General features: G+C 41.9%; 1 protein-coding gene across 7 annotated transcripts in view; it reads right to left on the minus strand.

Annotated features, from left to right (window-relative positions):
• Nucleotides 1-19,404, minus strand: part of ZNF423 (zinc finger protein 423) — a 319,770-nt gene that overhangs the window by 106,511 nt on the left and 193,855 nt on the right. For all 7 annotated transcript variants that reach the window (XR_004647973.1, XM_034788253.1, XM_034788252.1 and 4 more), the window contains one exon: nucleotides 8,570-11,793. Coding sequence is in view for 6 of the 7 variants with exons in the window: in XM_034788253.1 (XP_034644144.1) it covers nucleotides 8,570-11,793 (3,224 nt within the window). In the remaining variant the exon portion in view is untranslated. The remainder of the gene's footprint in view (nucleotides 1-8,569; nucleotides 11,794-19,404) is intronic.

A 19,404-nucleotide genomic window follows, 5' to 3' on the forward strand; every position in this document is an offset into this window, starting at 1 on the left:
TATATACGTGCATGCGTGTACATATACACACTCATACACACAAACAGGTATCCCTAACTCACAAGTTCACCTTGGAAAACATTGGAGAAATCAAATGGCCACATTCAAAATGTGAAATCTTCCCCTCCTCCAAAAACTTTTAAGTCTGGATCTAGGGTGTTGGTTTAGATCCATCTCTAGTCAAAATGTTTCATCAGTTAATTAACTCATTAGTTAACAGGGACACTGGTTCAGCTCAACTCACTATTCAGACCTTTAAAATTACGTTAACACATTGTATTTATTTATAAAGAATTTTCTTGTGAATTTTAGTGCTTGTGAAAGATGTGTATTGCCAGACTTGGAGACTGTAATTTTGTTTATCCTAGCCCAGGCAGTGAATGCAAACTTCCCCATATCACCCATCCAACATACAAAAATCCCAACTTGGACAGACTGCCTCTTGGAGTGAGAGGGTACATTTCAATCTCCATCTCAGCTCTATCACTAAGAAAAAGTTTATGCTTGAGGGGCTAATGGGCTGCATGTAGCACACCTCTGAATGAGATGAGTTGACTTTCAAGAGCAGGCTTAAATTCCTCATGGGGTCAAGATACTTAATTCCTCTTCTGCCATGGAATAACAGAATGATAAATAATATAATTTATAAATTATAATAATTATAATAATAACAACAACATAAGACTTTTTGGGTGATGGGGTCATGGTTTCCCCCCCACACACACACAAATGGCTATTGTTCCCATGGGTTTTCCAGATTGCTCTCCTTTAACCCTGGAAGTAAAATCCTATTCTATAGGAAGTGAAAACGTTCCTCCATTCAGGTATCTTTACAAGGGAAGAGAGAAAGAAAAAAAATGGGGAAGGACAGGGCCAGCTCCAGCATTTCTGCCGCCCCAAGCAAAAAAAAAGGAAATTAGGAAAAAAAGAAAAAAGCCGTGATCGGTGGCGGCAGTTCAGTGGCAGGTCCTTCGCTCCTAGAGGGAGTGAGGGACCTGCCGCCCCCGAATTGCCGCACATGCCGCCCCTCTCCCTTGGCCGCCCCAAGCACCTACTTGTTAAGCTGGTGCCTGGAGCCGGCCCTGGGGAAGGAACTACCAGAAGAGTGAGTAGGAAAGAGAAAGAACTGAGTGATGAAGCAAAAAACAGGATCTGTTCACCCCATTTTCCAGGTCCCCTCAACTCGTTCCCTTAACATGTTTACTTTAGGTGGGTCATATAGAGCAATGCAAATGAAGATGGCTATTGACCTGAAGTCCTGAGTGTTTGCCACTGTCAATGTTAAACAACTATTGTTCTTTATAGCTATAGCAATAAAGTTACGAGAAATGTGTGCCATAAAGAAGAAATTGCTACATTTTTGAGCGTGGGAAGTTAATTTCTCCAGTATTAAAAATATGCATCCAGACATCATCTGTCTCAAAACTAAACCAACCAGGCATGCCCCTCTGGGTGGAAACATTAGCCACGCTTGTTTTTCCAGCAAATGTGTAAGAAGAGCCTATCAGTGATTATTCACAAATGAAGCCACTTCCTAGAAAAACGGAGACTTGATATACAGTGTTTGTAATGAAAAATGAAAGCATTAATTCTAACGTGACCAAGACAGAACAAAAGGGCTCAAAAAAGGGAAAGCAGCAAGAGTCCTCAGGATGGGCTGTGCTATAGCTGAGCCTACAATACCCATATTCAACAGAAGGAAACATTAAGAAATTCCTAGAAGAGGAAACTTTAGCCTTATTTGTCTCTGAAATAATTCAAGAAGAACTATAAGAATCATAAATACTGCTGAAAGTGGTGATGTTACAAAGTGGTAAGATTCCACAACTAGAGCTTATTTTATGTATCCCTTTTGATGATATTTGGAATGAAATATGCTTGATATGCCTTGAAAACTATTAATGCAGGCCTCAGATGAAGACATTTCCTGAACAGAAAGCAGAAACTTCTATGATTTATGATTTGACACAAATAAAAATAACTTTGTTGGATGCCATGTTTAGATGCCACTGAGACTGGTGCCTTAGAAACACCTGAGAGAGACAGAAAGAGACGATTACATAGATAATACTTCTTTATATGTATTTCAGATACCAAGGGTAGCTGATAAACAAGCAGAGAATGCAGCATTAGACTGCATGGTGTATGTATTTTCTCTAATTTATTTTGATTGGTAGAAAATACCTATTCCAAGATCTCTGAGTGCACCTAACACTTCCAGGTTCTAGATCCTCATCCAGCTGCCTCCAAGCGACTTTGAAAAAAATCAGTAGAAACATCCACACTGAACACAACAAAAACAGTCCTTGCATACCCTTTCAGAAAGCGAAAGTGTGCCAACCCGAACTATAAACATATACATATAGAAACGGTATATATGGATTCTCTCTTTCCTGCTGTATCTTTTCTTTCTCCCCTCTCTTTTCATCCATCAGCTGTTAATACCTTCTTTTTTTCAAACTATCCTTATATTCATTTGCCCTTGGGGTTTCTACTGCACTTTTAAGTTTCTCCAAGGTCTCTCCCAAAAGCCTTCACTCTCACTTGCTTGATTTAAGCATAACTGGCAGTGTGATTTTTTTTTTGGCACCCAGAGTAGCTTTTATATCTATACAGATCCTTTCCTTTCCACCTTTGTACTAAGGACATCAATACATTCGGTTGCTTACCAAAATGTGTGTTCCTGTTGTTTTTAATCTAATCTCAGTGTAGTTTCTCTATGACTATATATTTTTCTAACCCTCAACTGTTTGTTTCTGTGTTAAAAAGAAAGATCAATAGAGTGTTTAAAAAAAGAAATGTAGAAGTGATCAAGAATTATAGAGTAATAATTCTTGTCTGGACAGCTGCAGTCTACTCAGCTTGTATTGCATACTTACAAAAGCCTGAATAAAAAATTGCATTTTACCTGTTGTACAGCATGCCAACAAGAGACTGGAGAAGAGAGATTTTCTTCAATCCACTCAGCTTAGCTACCTTAGAACATAAGAACGGCCAAACTGAGTCAGAGTCATGGTCCATCTAGCCCAGTATCCTGTCTTCTGACACTGCACAATGCCGGATGGTTCAGAGGGAATTAACAGGGCAGGGCCATTTTCTGAATTATCTGCTGTTAGCCAGCCACAGCTTCTGGCAGTCAGACATTTAAGGACACTCAGAACTTGGCATTGAGTCCCTGACCATTTTGGCTAATAGCCATTGATGGACCTGTCCTCCAGGAACTTATCGAATTATTTTTTGAACCCAGTTATACTTTTCGCCTTCACAGCATCCCATGGCAATGAGCTACACAGGTTGACTGTGTGTTATGTGAAGAAATACTTCCTTGGGTTTGTTTTAAACCTACTGCCAGGGTTCTTGAGTTACGTTAACAGGTACATACACCTACTTTATTCATTATCTCCACACCACTCATGGTTTTATAGACATCTATCATAACCCCACTTCAGTCATCTCTTTTCTAAGATGAATGGTCCCAGTCTTTTCTAATCTCTCCTCATATGGAAGCTGTACCATACCCCTAATAATTTTTGTTGCACTTGTCTGTACTTTTTCCAATTTTAATATATCTTTTTTGGGATAGGACAACCAGAGCTGCATGCAGTATTCATGGTGTGGACATACCATGGATTCATATAGTGGCATTATGACATTTTCTGTCTTCTTATCTATCCCCCTTTCCTAGCGGTTCCTAACATTCTGTTAGCTTTCTTGACTGCCACTGCACATTGAGCAGATGTTTTCAGAGAACTATCCATTATGACTCCAAGATCTCTTTCTTGAGGGGTAACAGCTAATTTAGACACATCATTTTCTACGAATAGTTGGGACTATGATTTCCAGTGTGCATTACTTTGCACTTATCAACACTGAAGTTAATCTGCCATTTTGTCGCCTAGTCACCCACCTTTGTAACTCTTCTCAGTCAGCCTTGAACTTAACTATCTTGAGCAATTTTGTATCATCTGCAAACTTTGCCACCTCTCTATTTCCCACCTTTTCCAGATCATTTATGAATATGGTGAACAGCATAGGTCCCAGTATAGATCCTTGGGGGACCCTGCTATTTACCTTTCTCCACTGTGAAAACTAACCATTATTCCTATCCTTTGTTTCCCATCTTTTCACCAGTTACTGAACCACAAGAGGACCTTCCCTCTCATCCCATGATTGCTTAGCTTGGTTAAGAGCCTTTGGTGAGGGATCCAAAGACTTTCTGATAATCCAAGTATCAGAGGGGTAGCCGTGTTAGTCTGTATCCACAAAAACAACGAGGAGTCCAGTGGCACCTTAAAGACTAACAAATTGATTTGGGCATAAGCTTTCGTGGGTAAAAAAACCTCTCTTCTTCAGGTGCATGAAATGAAAATTACAAATGCAGGCGTAAATATACTGACAGATGAAGAGAAGGGAGTTACCTTACAAGTGGAGAACCAGTGTTGACAGGGCCAATTCAATCAGGGTGGATGTAGTCTACTCCCAGTAATTGATGAGGAGGTGTCAATACCAAAAGAAGGAAAATTGCTTTTGTAGTAAGCCAGCCACTCCCAGTCCCTATTCAAGCCCAAATTAATGGTGTTAAATTTGCAAATGAATTGTAGTTCTGCAGTTTCTCTTTGAAGTCTGTTTTTGAAGTTTTTTTGTTGAAGTATGGCTACTTTTAAATCTGTTCTAGAATGTCCAGGGAGGTTGAGGTGTTCTCCTACTGGCTTTTGTATGTTACCATTCCTGATGTCCGATTTGTGTCCATTTATTCTTTTACGTAGAGACTGTCCGGTTTGGCCAATGTACATGGCAGAGGGGCATTGCTAGCACATGATGGCATATATCACATTAGTAGATGTGCAGGTGAATGAGCCCATGATGGTGTGGCTCATGCGGTTGGGTCCTCTGATGGTGTCATTAGAGTAGATATGGGCACAGAATAGGCAACGGGGTTTGTTACAGGGATTGGTTCCTGGGTTAGTGTTTCTGTGGTGTGGTGTGTAGTTGCTTGTGAGTATTTGTTTCAGGTTGGGGGGCTGTCTGTAAGCGAGGACTGGCCTGCCTCCCAAGGTCTGTGAGAGTGAGGGATCGCTTTCTGGGATAGGTTGTAGATCGTTGATGATGTGCTGGAAAAAGTTTTAGCTGGGGGATGTACTTGATGGCCAGTGGTGTTCTGTTATTTTCCTTGTTGGGCCTGTCCTGTAGTAGGTGACTTCTGGGTACCCGTCTCACAATTTCCCCTCTTTTGGTATTGTCATTTCCTCATCAATTATTGGGAGTGGACCACATCCACCTTGATTGAATTGGCCCTGTCAACACTGGTTCTCCATTTGTAAGGTAACTTCCTTCTCTTCATGTGTCAGTATATTTACACCTGCATCTGTAATTTTCACTCCATGCATCTGATGAAGTGGGTTTTTTACCGACGAAAGCTTATGCCCAAAAAAATCTGTTAGTCTTTTAGGTGCCACCGGACTCCTCATTGTTTTTCTGATAATCCAAGTATACAATATTGATTGGAACACCCTTCTCCATGTGCTTCTTGGCCACCTCAGAGAATTCTAATAGATTGGTGAGTCATGATTTCGCTTTACAAAAGCCAGGTTGACTCTTCTCCAACAAATCGTGTTCATCTATGTGTCTGATAATTCTATTCTTTACTATAGTTTCAACCAATTTGCCTGGTTTTGAAATTAGACTTACTGGCCTGCAATTGCCAGGATTGCCTCTGAAGCCTTTTTTTTTTTAAATCAGTGTTACACCAGCTATCCACCAGTCACTTGGTACAGAGGCTGATTGAAGCGATAGGTAATGTAACAGCTAGTAGTTCTGCAATTTCATATTTGAGTTCATTCAGAACTCTTGGGTGAATATCATCTGCTCCTGGTGACTTATTACTGTCTAATTTATCAATTTGGTCCAAAACCTCCTCTATTGACACTTCAATGTGGGAAAGTTCCTCAGGATTTGTCACCTAAAAAAAGTGGCTCAGGTGTGGGAATCTCCCTCACATCCTCTGCAGTGAAGACCGATGCAAAGAATCAATTTAGCTTCTCCACAACAGTGTTGTCTTCCTCGAGTGCTTCTATAGCACCTCGATTGTCTAGTGGCCCCACTGCTTGTTTATGACAAGCAAAGTTAAACAAACTGCTGTTCTTAAAATACTACAGAAAGTTATTATTTTCCAAAAAGAGCATAATTCTTTAAAGATCCTTATGCTATAAAAACATTTTAACAGACCCAAACTGCGTGTTTAATCCCCAAAATGAAGCACTGACAGTTACTTAGCCTGCTGATATCACTGTTCAGGTATACTAGCCATCAGTAAAGGTAAAATCATGAATTATTCCAAGTAACTGGTGTATACACCATACAGTTTCAGGCATTAGCATATGTGCAGGCCGCAGGCCATAGGCACCTGTTTAAGGTGCTATTTGGTATAGGCACAAATGCTGATTTTTCATTATCTTCTACAAAGGAACTAAAATCTGCCCTCGCGGGATGAAATTCAAAGCATTTACCTTGTTGAAGAACTTAAACTCTCCCCTGAGAGAACAGGTATGGAAGCTCTCACTGAAAAGAGAGAGTTAAAGCAAGAAATTAGAGTAGAAGACGGCAATGTATTCCACTCCTGACAGATGAGGGGAAGAGCATGTAATATTTTAGGCTGTGTGCACAGCCATATGAAAAAGGAATTAGTCCCAAAGAAAAGAATAGGCCTGTTTCAGAGAATTTAGAAGGAAATAAAGAACTGAGAAGTAGAAAGAAGACAGTGACCTACTCAGAGACTCAGTTGAACTCTCAAGAGACATCACACTGAAGGAAGGGATATTTCCATTCCTTATTTTATTCCTCTGCAGAATTAGATGTATATCACAGCTGGAGGCAGGTCTAGTCACATATTCACTTGACCCAGTGGGAACAATATCCAGTTGTACTAAAGTAAAACAAAAACAAATTTTCATTGAGATTGAACCTGGGATGCTGACACAATCTACGAAACACTGACAGGATGCACTGTGAACAGCTCTATCCGAGCCCATTCTGTCTGCACTGTCAGGACTTACTTGAGGTCTTCTTGCACTTACTAAACTGCTCGCTCAGTGTACTCTAACAGCACCTTCAAGTCTGTTATTGCCCACTGCATCAAGAGTAATTTGGGGATGCTTTAATTAGCAGACTAACGTAAGGTGGAGTCTATGGCTGGGATTTTTCAGCAAGAGCAGGATGCCCAGCTCCCTTAGTAAATACTTTTGAAAATCTCACCCAATTATCTTTAATTCAAAGTGTCAGAGTGGTGTGACTAGTATTCCTGTCACTGCTATTGGTCTGCTGAGAAGAGTTCCCAAATTCATTTCTCATTCCATTTGTTCTTCACAGTGTAAGAAGTAACCTGGCCCAACCATGAACTAAAATTTCAACAAATAATTTTAAGACACCATAAACAGCAGACAAGATAGAATTCATGAGCAGGCTTCTAAAGGCTTGCTTACATACTAAATTAGCCAAAAATCTTAAAAGTAAAGATGTAAGACAGCAGATGAGTTAGTTTTCACAGACTTTTTTTCTCAAGAATTTCACCTGTACACTCTACAAGAATTTTCACATCACATATGAAAACTACTTTCATTAAGGGAAGGAAACAAATCAGTTCCAGATTTCACAAGTTAAATACTGCTGTGCAATATCCTCTGGTGATTCAACAGCTGCTAATAATTATTTGAGTATCAATGTGGCCAGTATGGCATCTGAGCCATAATGATACTGTTTATATTTCTTTTTTGAATTTTTGTAAGGATGTATCTTTCTTACCCATAGGTTTTTACAGGTCAGTCTCTCTCTCTCTCTCACACACACACACAAAATGAGGAAAGCCCCGCCCCTGCCCCTGCCCCCAGGAAAGCAGGGCTCATATCCATCTCTCAAGGTCATATAGCAAGACAACTAACCTCTTTGAAGCAGTGACTCAAATTTTATGCAAGGCCATGCAAAATTTTGAGGGACTTCCACTAAATCTTTCATTCCAACCTCCTCCTCCTCATATTTGGTGCCTGGTCACATGTTCATCAAACACCACAAATAAAGTAGACACCTCTGCCAAGAGGCTATATAAAGAAAACAAGCCTCTTACCATCCATTCTAATTAACTCATTCCTGGATGTAGTAAACTACTTAGAATTCCTTTCTCCTGGATATTGAAAATATCTTTTTCCATGAAAGTCTCCCGAGTTTCTGCAGATTTGTGAACTCAAGAAATACCTATACTTATGCACAACCCTGACTTCTTAATGAAACGTTGCTATAGCTCAACTTTCTGCTGAAAACTTCAAGGTAGGCTCGCAGTATGAACCCTGATACTCTGCCATACATAACTAAGAAGTCTACAAAACAGTGTGACACCTATTTTCTGCCTGTGCAGTGCTATGCTTTGTTTATAGCACAGGTCATTCTCAAAAGGTATTTTTTTTACTGTTCATTTTATAAAATTTGAATTTTTAATCCTATTAAATGCTTTGTATAGTCACTGTAGCAGTCTACATTGTGTGCAATAAGATATGCTAAAGTTCAGCAGTACCATACTTACTCTGGGAATAGGGGATGTCTGGGTACCCTTCCTTTGGCCACTAGTCTCAGGTGTCAGGTCTCGATGATCTAACTGAATGTGGTTCTCTAGGTCTTCAGCACTTTCAAATTTGACACTACACTCTGGGCACCTCAGACTGCCACATGGTCTCTCATTCACTTCCTGGGGAGTCAAGCCTGAAGACTGTCCATTGGTGCCCCGGGTCATACATCCAGCACACAGGCCATATGGCAGGCCATTAACATCCAGTTTCACCAAGTCCTGCTTGTTCCGGAACTCTTTCAAGCACAAAGCACACTTGTAGAGTTTCTGCAAAGCCTGACCATTGGGAGAAGAGGCTGCAGAGTTTCCTGCCAATTTTTGCATATGGAACGTTCCATGAATTTTCAGCTCAAGGGTAGAGGTGACTGTCTGCATACAGACAACACAGCGAAACCCGGTGAGGGAATTTCTGAGATCCGGATGCATCTGGCAGTGCTCAATAAATTCCTCCTCACTCTGCAGTGGCATTTTGCAGATCCTGCATGTTCCTGTATCCAAACTCTTGCTATGAGTGACTTTGTGCTCTGTCAAGGTCAGAAGGGATGGGAAGCGCTCCCCACAAATGGGGCACATGTAGTGCTTAGCTGGACCTCGATGAGTCTGCATATGCTCTCTGAGGCCATTTTCTGAGAAAAAGGTCCTTGAGCAGATGTTACACTTGTGGCTACCTTTGATGAATTCTGCTTTCTTCCTAGAACAATCGTCCTCCCCAGGTCTGATGTTATGATCTCTCAAACGATGGTTTTGCAAAAGGACTTCCATAGTATAGGCAGCCCCACAAATATCACAACCATACATTGGCTCAGAAGCATCTACATCATCTTCACTAGCCTCATGACTGTTTGAAGTATCCGGATTCTTCATCAACATGTTCTGGAGATCTGCAGCTTCTGTCTTCTTATTCGTTGGGGTCATGCCATTAGCTGTACCATTCTCAGCCCCAGCATCAAAGACACAATGTTTCTCCCGCAAATGTTTTTCCAGCAAGATGATAGCGTGGAAAGCTTTGCTGCAGAACTTACAGTTGTACTTTTTACTGTGGGTTGTGATGTGGCACTGCAGTTCTACTTCAGTGCTGAAGGTCTCTCCGCAGAAGATGCATTTATGTGATTTTGTTGGATTGCCCAAATGGCTATGCTTTACATGGATCTGAAGGTCCACCTCCTTTCTAAAATCCCAATTACAGGCTGTACAACGATACATCTTCTTTTCATTGCTATGCTTGACTGCCAGATGCACTTGGATAGATACCTTGGAATCAAAAACCTCTTGGCAAAGGGTGCAGTGATACAACACAAAAGTATGCATGTCCAGCAAATGCTTCTGCAAATCATCCACTGAAGAAAACTGTTTGTCACAGCTCTCACATACATAATGGGTAGATGTTGTCATGTAGTGTACTGTGAGGTGCTGCAGGAGAGATTCCTGAGAATCAAAGTCTTCTTTACACTGAGGGCAAGACTGTTTCCTTAAAAGCAACTCCAAATGCAACTTTAAATGAGTTTGAAAACTTTCAAAATTAGAGAACTTTAGATCACACTGATTACATGGGTATTCACCATTAGAAACTGAATTTAAGCTAGCAGAAAGCCGCTGCCTTTTAGGGGAAGAGACTTCAACATCAGAAGAAACTGGACTCTGCTCTGCTTTTGACTTCTTATTGTGTGCTAGAGGAATGTTCTTGTGGTTTTCTTTAATGTGCTTTGTAAGCTTCAGGATGGAGCCAAAAATGGGGGAGTTTGTGCAATAAGGGCAAGAATAAACTTCCATAAAAGACTGTGTTGGCTGAACGACAGGGGAATCCAATTTTGAGTTTCCTACGTTGCAGTGAGTTTGCTGAATATGCTCAGTCAAGGATGCTTCCGTCAGAAAGCCCATGGAGCACTGGTTACAGAAGAAGGCATTGTTACCATCTTGAGGGGTAGCACTTGGTCCACAGTGAGTGATGCGGATGTGCTCCTGTAGGCTATTGATATCTGCAAACATCTCAGGGCAATAGTTACAGTGAAAGGCAGAAATGTTGTTAAACTGCATCATGGGATATGCATGGTTTTTGTGCACCTTTCTGACATGTTCGTTCAAGTTGTACAGCGTAGGCATGGAATCAAGGCAGATCTGGCATGTGTGGCTTTGTTGAGGTTTGTCTGCATGAATGGTCTTCAAATGGATCTCCAGGACAGCCAGGCTGTTGAAGTCACGCTTGGAGCAGTAAGGGCAGCTGTAGGTGACTTTAGACCAGTTCTGGCCTTCCTCTCTTTCTGCTGATCTGATCTTCTTTTGTCCTCTCAACGGTTTTAAAGTGGAATCCGGAGTGGAGCCTCGTTCCACCGATGCGCTTGAATCAGGTGTTGCACTGCTCATTGACGCCACACTCCCCAAGACTGGGTCAGGGCTGACACTATGGTTGCTGGAATCAGGTTGTCTGTGGCTATCCAAGTGGCAATAGACTTCTTCCACTGAAGAAAACTGCTCGGGGCACATAGGGCACTTGTGTTTTTTGTTGGCATGGGCTTGATGAATGTGGGAAAGCAGTGAGTTTTCATCTGCAAATACTTCAGGACAATGAATACACTGCAGATCTGCCTTCTCGGAAAGCTGTGGGTGGCGTGTCATTACGTGCTTCTCCAAATCTTCTGTCTGACTGAATGTCTCTTCACAGTAATCACACATAAAATCATCCTTCTTCACCTCTTTCTCAGTCTTTGCCATATGTTCCTTGTTCTTTTTATGAGCTTGCATGTGACTCTGCAATGAGCTGGTGGAGGAAAACCCACGCTTACAGACAGTACACTTGAATGGCTTGCTCGAACTGTGGGTTTTCAGGTGAATTTTGAGGTGGTCGCTGCGAGAGAATGCTGCCTCACATTCATGGCAATGGTACTTTTTATCCCCCGTGTGAAGCTTTATGTGGCGATCCCTACTTCTCTTATGCTTAAAAAGCCGGCTACAGTAGGTACATTTGAAAGGTAGTTTGTCACTGTGGATCTGCTCGTGCCTTTTAAGGTAGCTCAGGCGAATGAAGGACTTATCACAAAACTGACAGGGATATGGAAGGCCAGTCCCCCCTTCCTCCTCCCCGATGCCGAGATCACACCCATCTCCTATCATCTGAGTGGGTGATGCAACATCTTTGCTGGAGGGAGATGAAGCCACCCAGGAGAGTTGTGGGTCGTCATCACCATCTGTAATGGGAAAGCAGAAAGGAGATTAAAAACAATTCCCAGTGCATCTGTGAAATAAGGACAAAGCCTCTCAACAACACTATGGGCTTCTGCTACTACAGTAAAAAAAATCAGCGGCTGAACAAAAAAAAAAAAGACATAAATGTCTCTTGAATTTTAAAGGATGTTTGAGAAAGAGGAAAAGAAGCACATATTGTTATGTAATTTATGAATATGCAAATATATAGCATTAATATAAAGCCTTTTTCTTTAGCAGGCTTAACTACTCACTGTACTGTAAAACAAACAATGAGTAGAGAAAATAAAATGCATTGTGAAGCAAAGAAATGCAAACATGTCTAAGAGCTTCAGTATTAAGTGGTCACCGGTGATTTTGTGGGATTTTTTAAAATGATGCATCAGAATGATTTTAAGTAACATCTCCTTTTAACAAAATATTTTCAGTTCTGATTTGAAATTGAAACAGATTTAAAAGGCTGCACAAAAGCGGTTACATGTAGAAAAAGCAAACAGAATTCGACATCCATGTGAAATAGAAGCAACAGATTTGAGAATACTCAGTTGAATCTGTCAAGAAATTTTGATTGTTACCATATTTGCTGGCTTAGAAAGGTAATGTTGTCCGATTGCAATAAAAAGACTTGCAATACTTGCAAAGACTAATAATAATCTTTGGAGATTTCGAGTGTGTCATCACCAGAAAACCAACTTCAGGAACAAAACAACAGCACAGCCAAGCCTGTAATGACAGAGTGCTCCCACTTCCATGACTCAAAGATGAGGCTTTAGAAAATATTTCATAAATCAGTATTTCCATAAAGAAACACAATGAATAGAAGAATGGTTGTTTTAAGAAAATACATAAAAAATTAGCATTTTTCATAATTTGAATTATTCATCAGAAAGAGAACAAAATGAGTGCAAATGTAATCATTCCACAGAGAATGCTGAAGATGTCAAGTTAAGTGAAGATGCCACTAGTCTGATATAAAACTGAACCCTGAACGAAGAACAGTGTAAAACTTGTGAGAGTAGAGGAGGGGTCGGTAAAGCACTGAAATGCAAAAAGGAACCATTTCTCCAAACACAAACATTTACCCTCTAAAACATTTAATGATTCTACTTCAGCTATTATTACAACTGAACAAAAAAAAACCTGCAACTATGCATGTAGGCTGCCACCCATACACTTGTCTGCCAACTAAACAGCTTCACCAAAGTAAAGCACATGTACAGTAGAGTAGCTCTCAAAGAAAAACTCAGTTAATGAGGATATCATCAATACAAGAAGCTATGCCCCGTACCATAGTATTCTTTGTCAAATGTCTGCCTTTACATCCCAGGAAAAGAGGGATTTGCATTACTTTATATAAAAATAATCATACACAAGACAACTTATCTAGCAAAAATGTGCTGCATTTTTTCTAGCACTGCACTGTGTGGGAGGATGGCCTTCTCTCCTTACGCAGTACAACTACAATGTCCTCATCTTGACTTAACCAATCCTGCTACTCCAGAATGACTGATGTCATGAAAACAGTATTTTAGTCTCATTACAGAAACGTACTCTAATTCTCAACATGCGACCTACACTTATAGAACGTTCAATGTTCTTATATTAAACAAAAACTTCAGAGCCCGGCTGAGCCTGAACATTACGAAGTTTCATCCATTGATTTTCACAGAGACTTGTTTTTAATCGTTCTATTCTCATCCTGTAACCAACACCTAATATCTTTTTGTATCAGCAATTATATAATATGCTCCATATTTAAATCGATTCTATTGTACATTACTGCATGCCATACTGAAGACCCAGGTTCGCTCTTCATTCTGAGCAGCCTCTCTCTTTCTCTCTGATGTCAGCCCCATTCACAGGGGTTCTCTCTCCAAGCAAAGGAGGAGCAGCCTCCCTAGGGACTTGCATTAATGGGCCCTTCTGACTGGAAGGATTCAGCTGGCTGCCAGCTTCTTGGATTAGATTCAGTGGGGAGGTACCGGTAGATCACTGCTCACTAATTCCCAGCTCACGCCAGCTGGGCTCCTCAAGGGGAATGGAGACAAAAGGGAGAGAGGGGGATGCTAGGGCCTGAACTAGGGCAGCACATGGTGAATTTGCTACTCCTACAGTTTTTTTCTACTGGAAAAAAACCCCACAATATTACTACTCTGTAAGTTAACTGGCTGTGGCCTAAACTGTAACAAGTTGCCATTAAATAAAAATTATTGTAAAAATAGGCATTTAAAATGTCATACTTTATTATCACAAAGACTGTAAATATTTTGCTGCATATTGGTATACAGGCATAAATGACCGAAGAGGGAAAGCAGGGGAAAAAATCACATAGGCTTAAACTACTTTGATGAATAAATCAGCTTCAGCATCCACAGCCTCTTTTACAATCTGCAAATTCAATGTGCCAAATTCACTGCTAGCATAACCCAGTACAACTCCGTTAACTTAAATATGATTATATGTGCTTGTGCCAGCAATGAAGTTAGTCCATTATCTCAGCGATACAAATATGTTTAAGAAGTTCTCACACTTGTCTGAAATTGACTGATCTATCCCAAAACACAGCAGGTGGACATGGCAACAACTTTAGGAAGATGCTAAGAATTGAAAAGCAGAGTTCCCTTCCTACTGCTGCCCTCCTCGCATACTGGACTAATTTTATTTTAAATAAAAGAAAGATGGTGTTACTTTCTGAATGATATGCAAAGAAACTGCTGTGATTATTATAATATGGATTCAAGTGAAATAAAATTTTGTTTGTTTACATAAAGTCGAAAGCAAGACTGTCTCATTTTGTCAGTTTGATTTAGACATTTTATTGATTTAAGTGTTCGACTTTTATTTTCCTTTTAATATATTTGTTTTTTCTGCCTTTTAGAATTTAAAAATAGTTGGACAGCTATTGCTCCCACACACAATCTACTTTGACTTCCTTACAAACAAAACATTAAAAGTATCCAAACACTAAAACCGAAGAAATTGGAGGGAAAACTCATTATAATTTATCTCTTTATGGAATGAAAAACAACGCTGTTAATTTTAACTTGCCACTTTAAATTGAGAAAAGCCTTATAATGAGCCAAGAAGAAAATGTTAGGGAATTTTGCTGGAGTATTTTACACTGGGAAGACATAGTTGAAATGTGGTGTGACATGCCTGGCAATAGTGATTTTTCCAGCAGAATAATAATTCTACATTAAGGCAATCAAAGGAATGTAACAGAATGAGAAAAATCACTTTCAAAAAGGAGATTAAAGTCATTAAAAATGGCTAATCCTGCAAAGTGGGACTGTTCTAAAATAGGGAATCACATGGCTGGTGCAAGTCTTTTGTCATCTGCGCATAACAGAATCAAAACAAGTATTAAAAGGAGAAGAAAATTCAATAAAAGTTTAATTAGAAAAAAAGAGCATTAAGTAGGCTTCAGAATGCAGGCAGACTGTGAGATATATGTGTGGGTCGTGATGCTTACGTGGCCAAACTTGATAATCAATCACAAAGTGATACAGTCATTTAGCAACTTAATGTTCAGCATGTTTACAAAGCTGCAAGCATTCATCATCATCACGGAAGAGATAATTCCAGACTAGATACGTTCAATAAATGTATTTTTCCTTCTAATAAGAGCAATTTAGCCAAACTGCTATATAAATCACACTTTGTTCTCCGTTTATCATTCACATAACACAAGGCAAGTTCAGAAATGTACTCATGCAGCAGCTATGACGATCAACCCCAAAGCTATGAATTCATGATCGGTTTTCAAAAGGAAGATATAGCTTGTCACAAACTGAAAGACCTAGGTAGCACAGTCTCCTAAGCGAACATTGATAGGGTTGATATATTTGTTAAGACAATTACTTTGCTAACAGAAATAAAGCCTCCAGCTTCCATCCAAGACACACCACACAATCTACTATCTACAGCCAAGCCCTAAGATACAACTACATTTGCTCCAATCTCTCAGACAGAGACAAACACCCACAAGAACTAAAACTGTGTACACATAAATATAATTTCACGTCCCTACAAGACACTGTCTTCCCACTTCCTCATACAAAACTAGCCAGAAACTTTGTTACATTCTATCAGACTTTCAGCTGAGCCTTCACTTGCTGAAGAACTTAACTTGAAGAACCATCATTAGTGCACGAGGTAATAACCTCTTCTTCTTCGACTACTGTCCCTATGGGTGCTCCACTGTCGGTAACTTCACCGCAGTATCCCCTATGGAGGGCTAGGACTTCGGAGTAGAGTCTATCATTGATGTTAATACTGTGGAGCCGAAGATGGCATGAGAAGCTGAGTCTTGAGTAATCATGTAGTGTTCTGTGAAAGTACACCTCTACCCCGATATAATGCAACCCTGTAGCAGGGTGGACACCTGCTCCTGCCTGGAAGGGCCTGAGATAGCCCAGGGAGCAGACAGCGTGAAGGCTGAGCTGATTGGGGGAAGTGGCTGCAGCTGGGGCCACGCCCCAATCAGGCCTCAGCTGGCCCTATATAAGAGGCTGGGAGCCAGGAGCTCAGGAGTCTCTCTCTGCCTTCAGAGAGAGAAGGGCCGGGCTGCAGGGAGCTAGACATAGGGTACCTGTAGTGGAGCAGGGGAGCTCCAGCCTGGAAAGCCCCAGGCTGCGGCCTAGTATTAGGCCAAGGGGTACTGGGGTTGCAGAGGGCAGCCCAGGGCTAGTCCAAGGCAGCAGGTCCAAACCCCCCTTGCCAGTGATGAATGGCCTACACTGCAGTCTGCCCCAGGGTGCGGGGGCTAGATGGTGACTGGCAGTGGCCTAGTGCTGAGGCAAGGTGGGGATAGTGGGTGGGGGTTCCCCACGGAGGGGAGACCCAGATCTGTGGGGTACTGCCAGGGGGCGGCATCCCAGTAATAGGGGCACCAGGTCCTGGGAGGGACACGGGCACCAGAAGAGGACAGGAGGATCACTGGCCTGCAGAGGGCGCTCCAGAGGCTGGTGAGCTAGTTCCCTGGACAACCAGCAGGAGGCGCCGCAGGGGTGAGTCTGGACCCTTTACAGACCCAATATAACACGAATTCGGATATAACACGGTAAAGCAGTGCTCCGGGAGGGCGAGGCTGCACGCTCCGGTGGATCAAAGCAAGTTTGATATAATGTGGTTTCACCTATAACACGGTAAGATTTTTTTGGCTCCCGAGATAGAGGTAGAGGTGTATGAGCGGTAGAGGTGTATGAGCGGAGGCAAACATTGCTGCCCTGCAGATTTTTGAGATGGGAACATCTTTAACAAATGCGACCAAGGGGGAAATGGATCTCGTGAAGTGCATGCAAATTCCTGAGGGATAATGATAGTTTTGAGACCCATTTGGAGAGCTTTTGAGCTGATATTGCAGAGCCCTTGGATCTGTTCGCAATTGAGGGGGAAAAAAAATGTCCTCAAGCGCTTTGTCCAGTCCAAATACAATGTTAAGGCTCCCCTAATGTCAAGCATGTGTAGTATGGCCTCCCTGTTGTCACGGTGCAGTTTGGGGAATGAGGTGGGGAGGTGGATGAGTTGGCTCATATGGAAGGATGAGGCCACCTTGGGGAGAAACTTTGAGTGCGGCCTCAAAGTGACTTTGTCTTTAAAGAAGACCATGAAGGGTGGGTGCACCATCAGCACTGCTATTTCCCTTATTTGTCATGCTGAGGTGATGGCCACTAGAAATGCTGACGTCATTGACAGATATAGAAGAGAGTAAGTGGTCATAGATTCAAAGTAAACCAGCCTGCTACTTGCTCCGTCTTGCGGTTGAAAAGGAATTGAGGGTGGTTCGCCCGCACAGCGCTAGATAGTCTCAAGGCAGAGCATGAGGGAGAGTGCATGTGCAGGCCGAATGGACACTGCTACCTAAAATCTCCAATCAGAGGCACAGGGGTGCAGATACACGTACAGTGGAGCACCCATGGGGACACTACTCAAAGAACTGCTGTGTTGCTCCGTAGATGGGACCTTAGAGCCTTCCTGTTTGTTTGATCCCATGGAAAAGGCTTGGAGAATTTGGAGGAAATCAGACAGGTAGTGGTGTAATTCAGCAAGCACGATCTGGGTGTTTCTATGCTCTGCTGTCACGTCATTATCCTTAATAAAGCTGTGGCCTGTTACCTTTCCACTTACACCCTCCTTTAGGGCAAAATTATCTTGTGTCCAGAGGGCTTATGTGGGTCTTAAGCAGTGTGTAGGTCTTGTGCTGGTTCTCTGCACAAGGGTGAATGCATTAGAGAGAGCAGCACAGGGTTCATGACATGCTATAAAGAATGTGTGTTGGAAGCGCAGAGCCAGGACTAGAGCCCTGATCCTCCAGCTCCATAAACACAGACCTCCTTTTGCAGGCAGTAGTACAAGTCTCTTCACCATGTTGTGGGTTAGCCACCAAAGGGTGATATCACATTCAGATACATACACAGGACATGTCTACACAGCAGCTGCGAGGCACTTTCCGGAGCAGATAGACAGATATGTGCTACCTTTGCTTCAGCTAGCATGCTCAAAAGAGTAGTGTGGTTACAGTGGCACAGGCAACAGGTCAGGCTAGCCACACAAGCACATACTCAGGGGATCAGGCAAAATGGTATTCAAATGGCTAGCCGAAGCCTCCACTGTTCCACCGTGGCCCCACTGCTCTTTTTAGCATGTTTCAGAGTAGCAGCCGTGTTAGTCTGTATCCGCAAAAAGAACAGGAGTACTTGTGGCTCCTTAGAGACTAACAAATTTATTAGAGCATAAGCTTTCGTGGACTACAGCCCACTTCTTCGGATGCACTCTGAATGCATCCGAAGAAGTGGGCTGTAGTCCACGAAAGCTTATGCTCTAATAAATTTGTTAGTCTCTAAGGTGCCACAAGTACTCCTGTTCTTTTTAGCAGGGTGGCTCAAGCAGAGCCAGCAAATGTGTCTCTACCTGTGCTGGAAAGCAATCTCCCTGCTGCTGTGTAGACATCCCCATACACACAACCAATACATCAGTTCTGAGTGACAAGAACACCTGAGTTGGAACAATAGAGCTTACTGACGTGACGAGCAACTGTGATTAAAATGTACTGTGCCTTTAAATAAGAGGGGAGGGAATTTCCCTGGACTGTAGTATATGTTGAGAGCAATGGAAGGCGGCTGAAAGAAGCTACAGTGGTGGCACCTAGGGAGGACTGCACAACAGGGAATGCTGGAGATGCAACTTAAAAGGAAACTCCTTTTCGAGCCCTGGAGAGACTTTTTTTATATGGAACAACAGACTGGGGTGGGTATACCTGAGAGCTGCTATTGTGCACCAAAGCAACAAACCCAACAGGAATAAATTAGCCATTTCTCTTGCTGTATACAGATCTGATTAATTCTTAACAGAGAAGCTATTGTCAAGCGGAAGGGTTGTCTAATGGTTGAAGTTCAGATCTGTGACTCACGAGATTCCTTGCTCTGCCACAGTCTCTCTGTGACATTGGGAATGTCACTTAAGGTAAAAATGGCCAAAGTACTGAAGCGACTTAGGCTTTGTCTACACTACACAGCTTTTAGCGACATGGCTGTGTCGCAACAGCTGTGCTGCTAAAAGTTGTGCAGTGTAGCCACTGTTTGTTGGCTCGCCTG

This window comes from Trachemys scripta, chromosome 13, assembly GCF_013100865.1.
Source record: "Trachemys scripta elegans isolate TJP31775 chromosome 13, CAS_Tse_1.0, whole genome shotgun sequence".
NCBI lineage: Eukaryota > Metazoa > Chordata > Testudines > Emydidae > Trachemys > Trachemys scripta.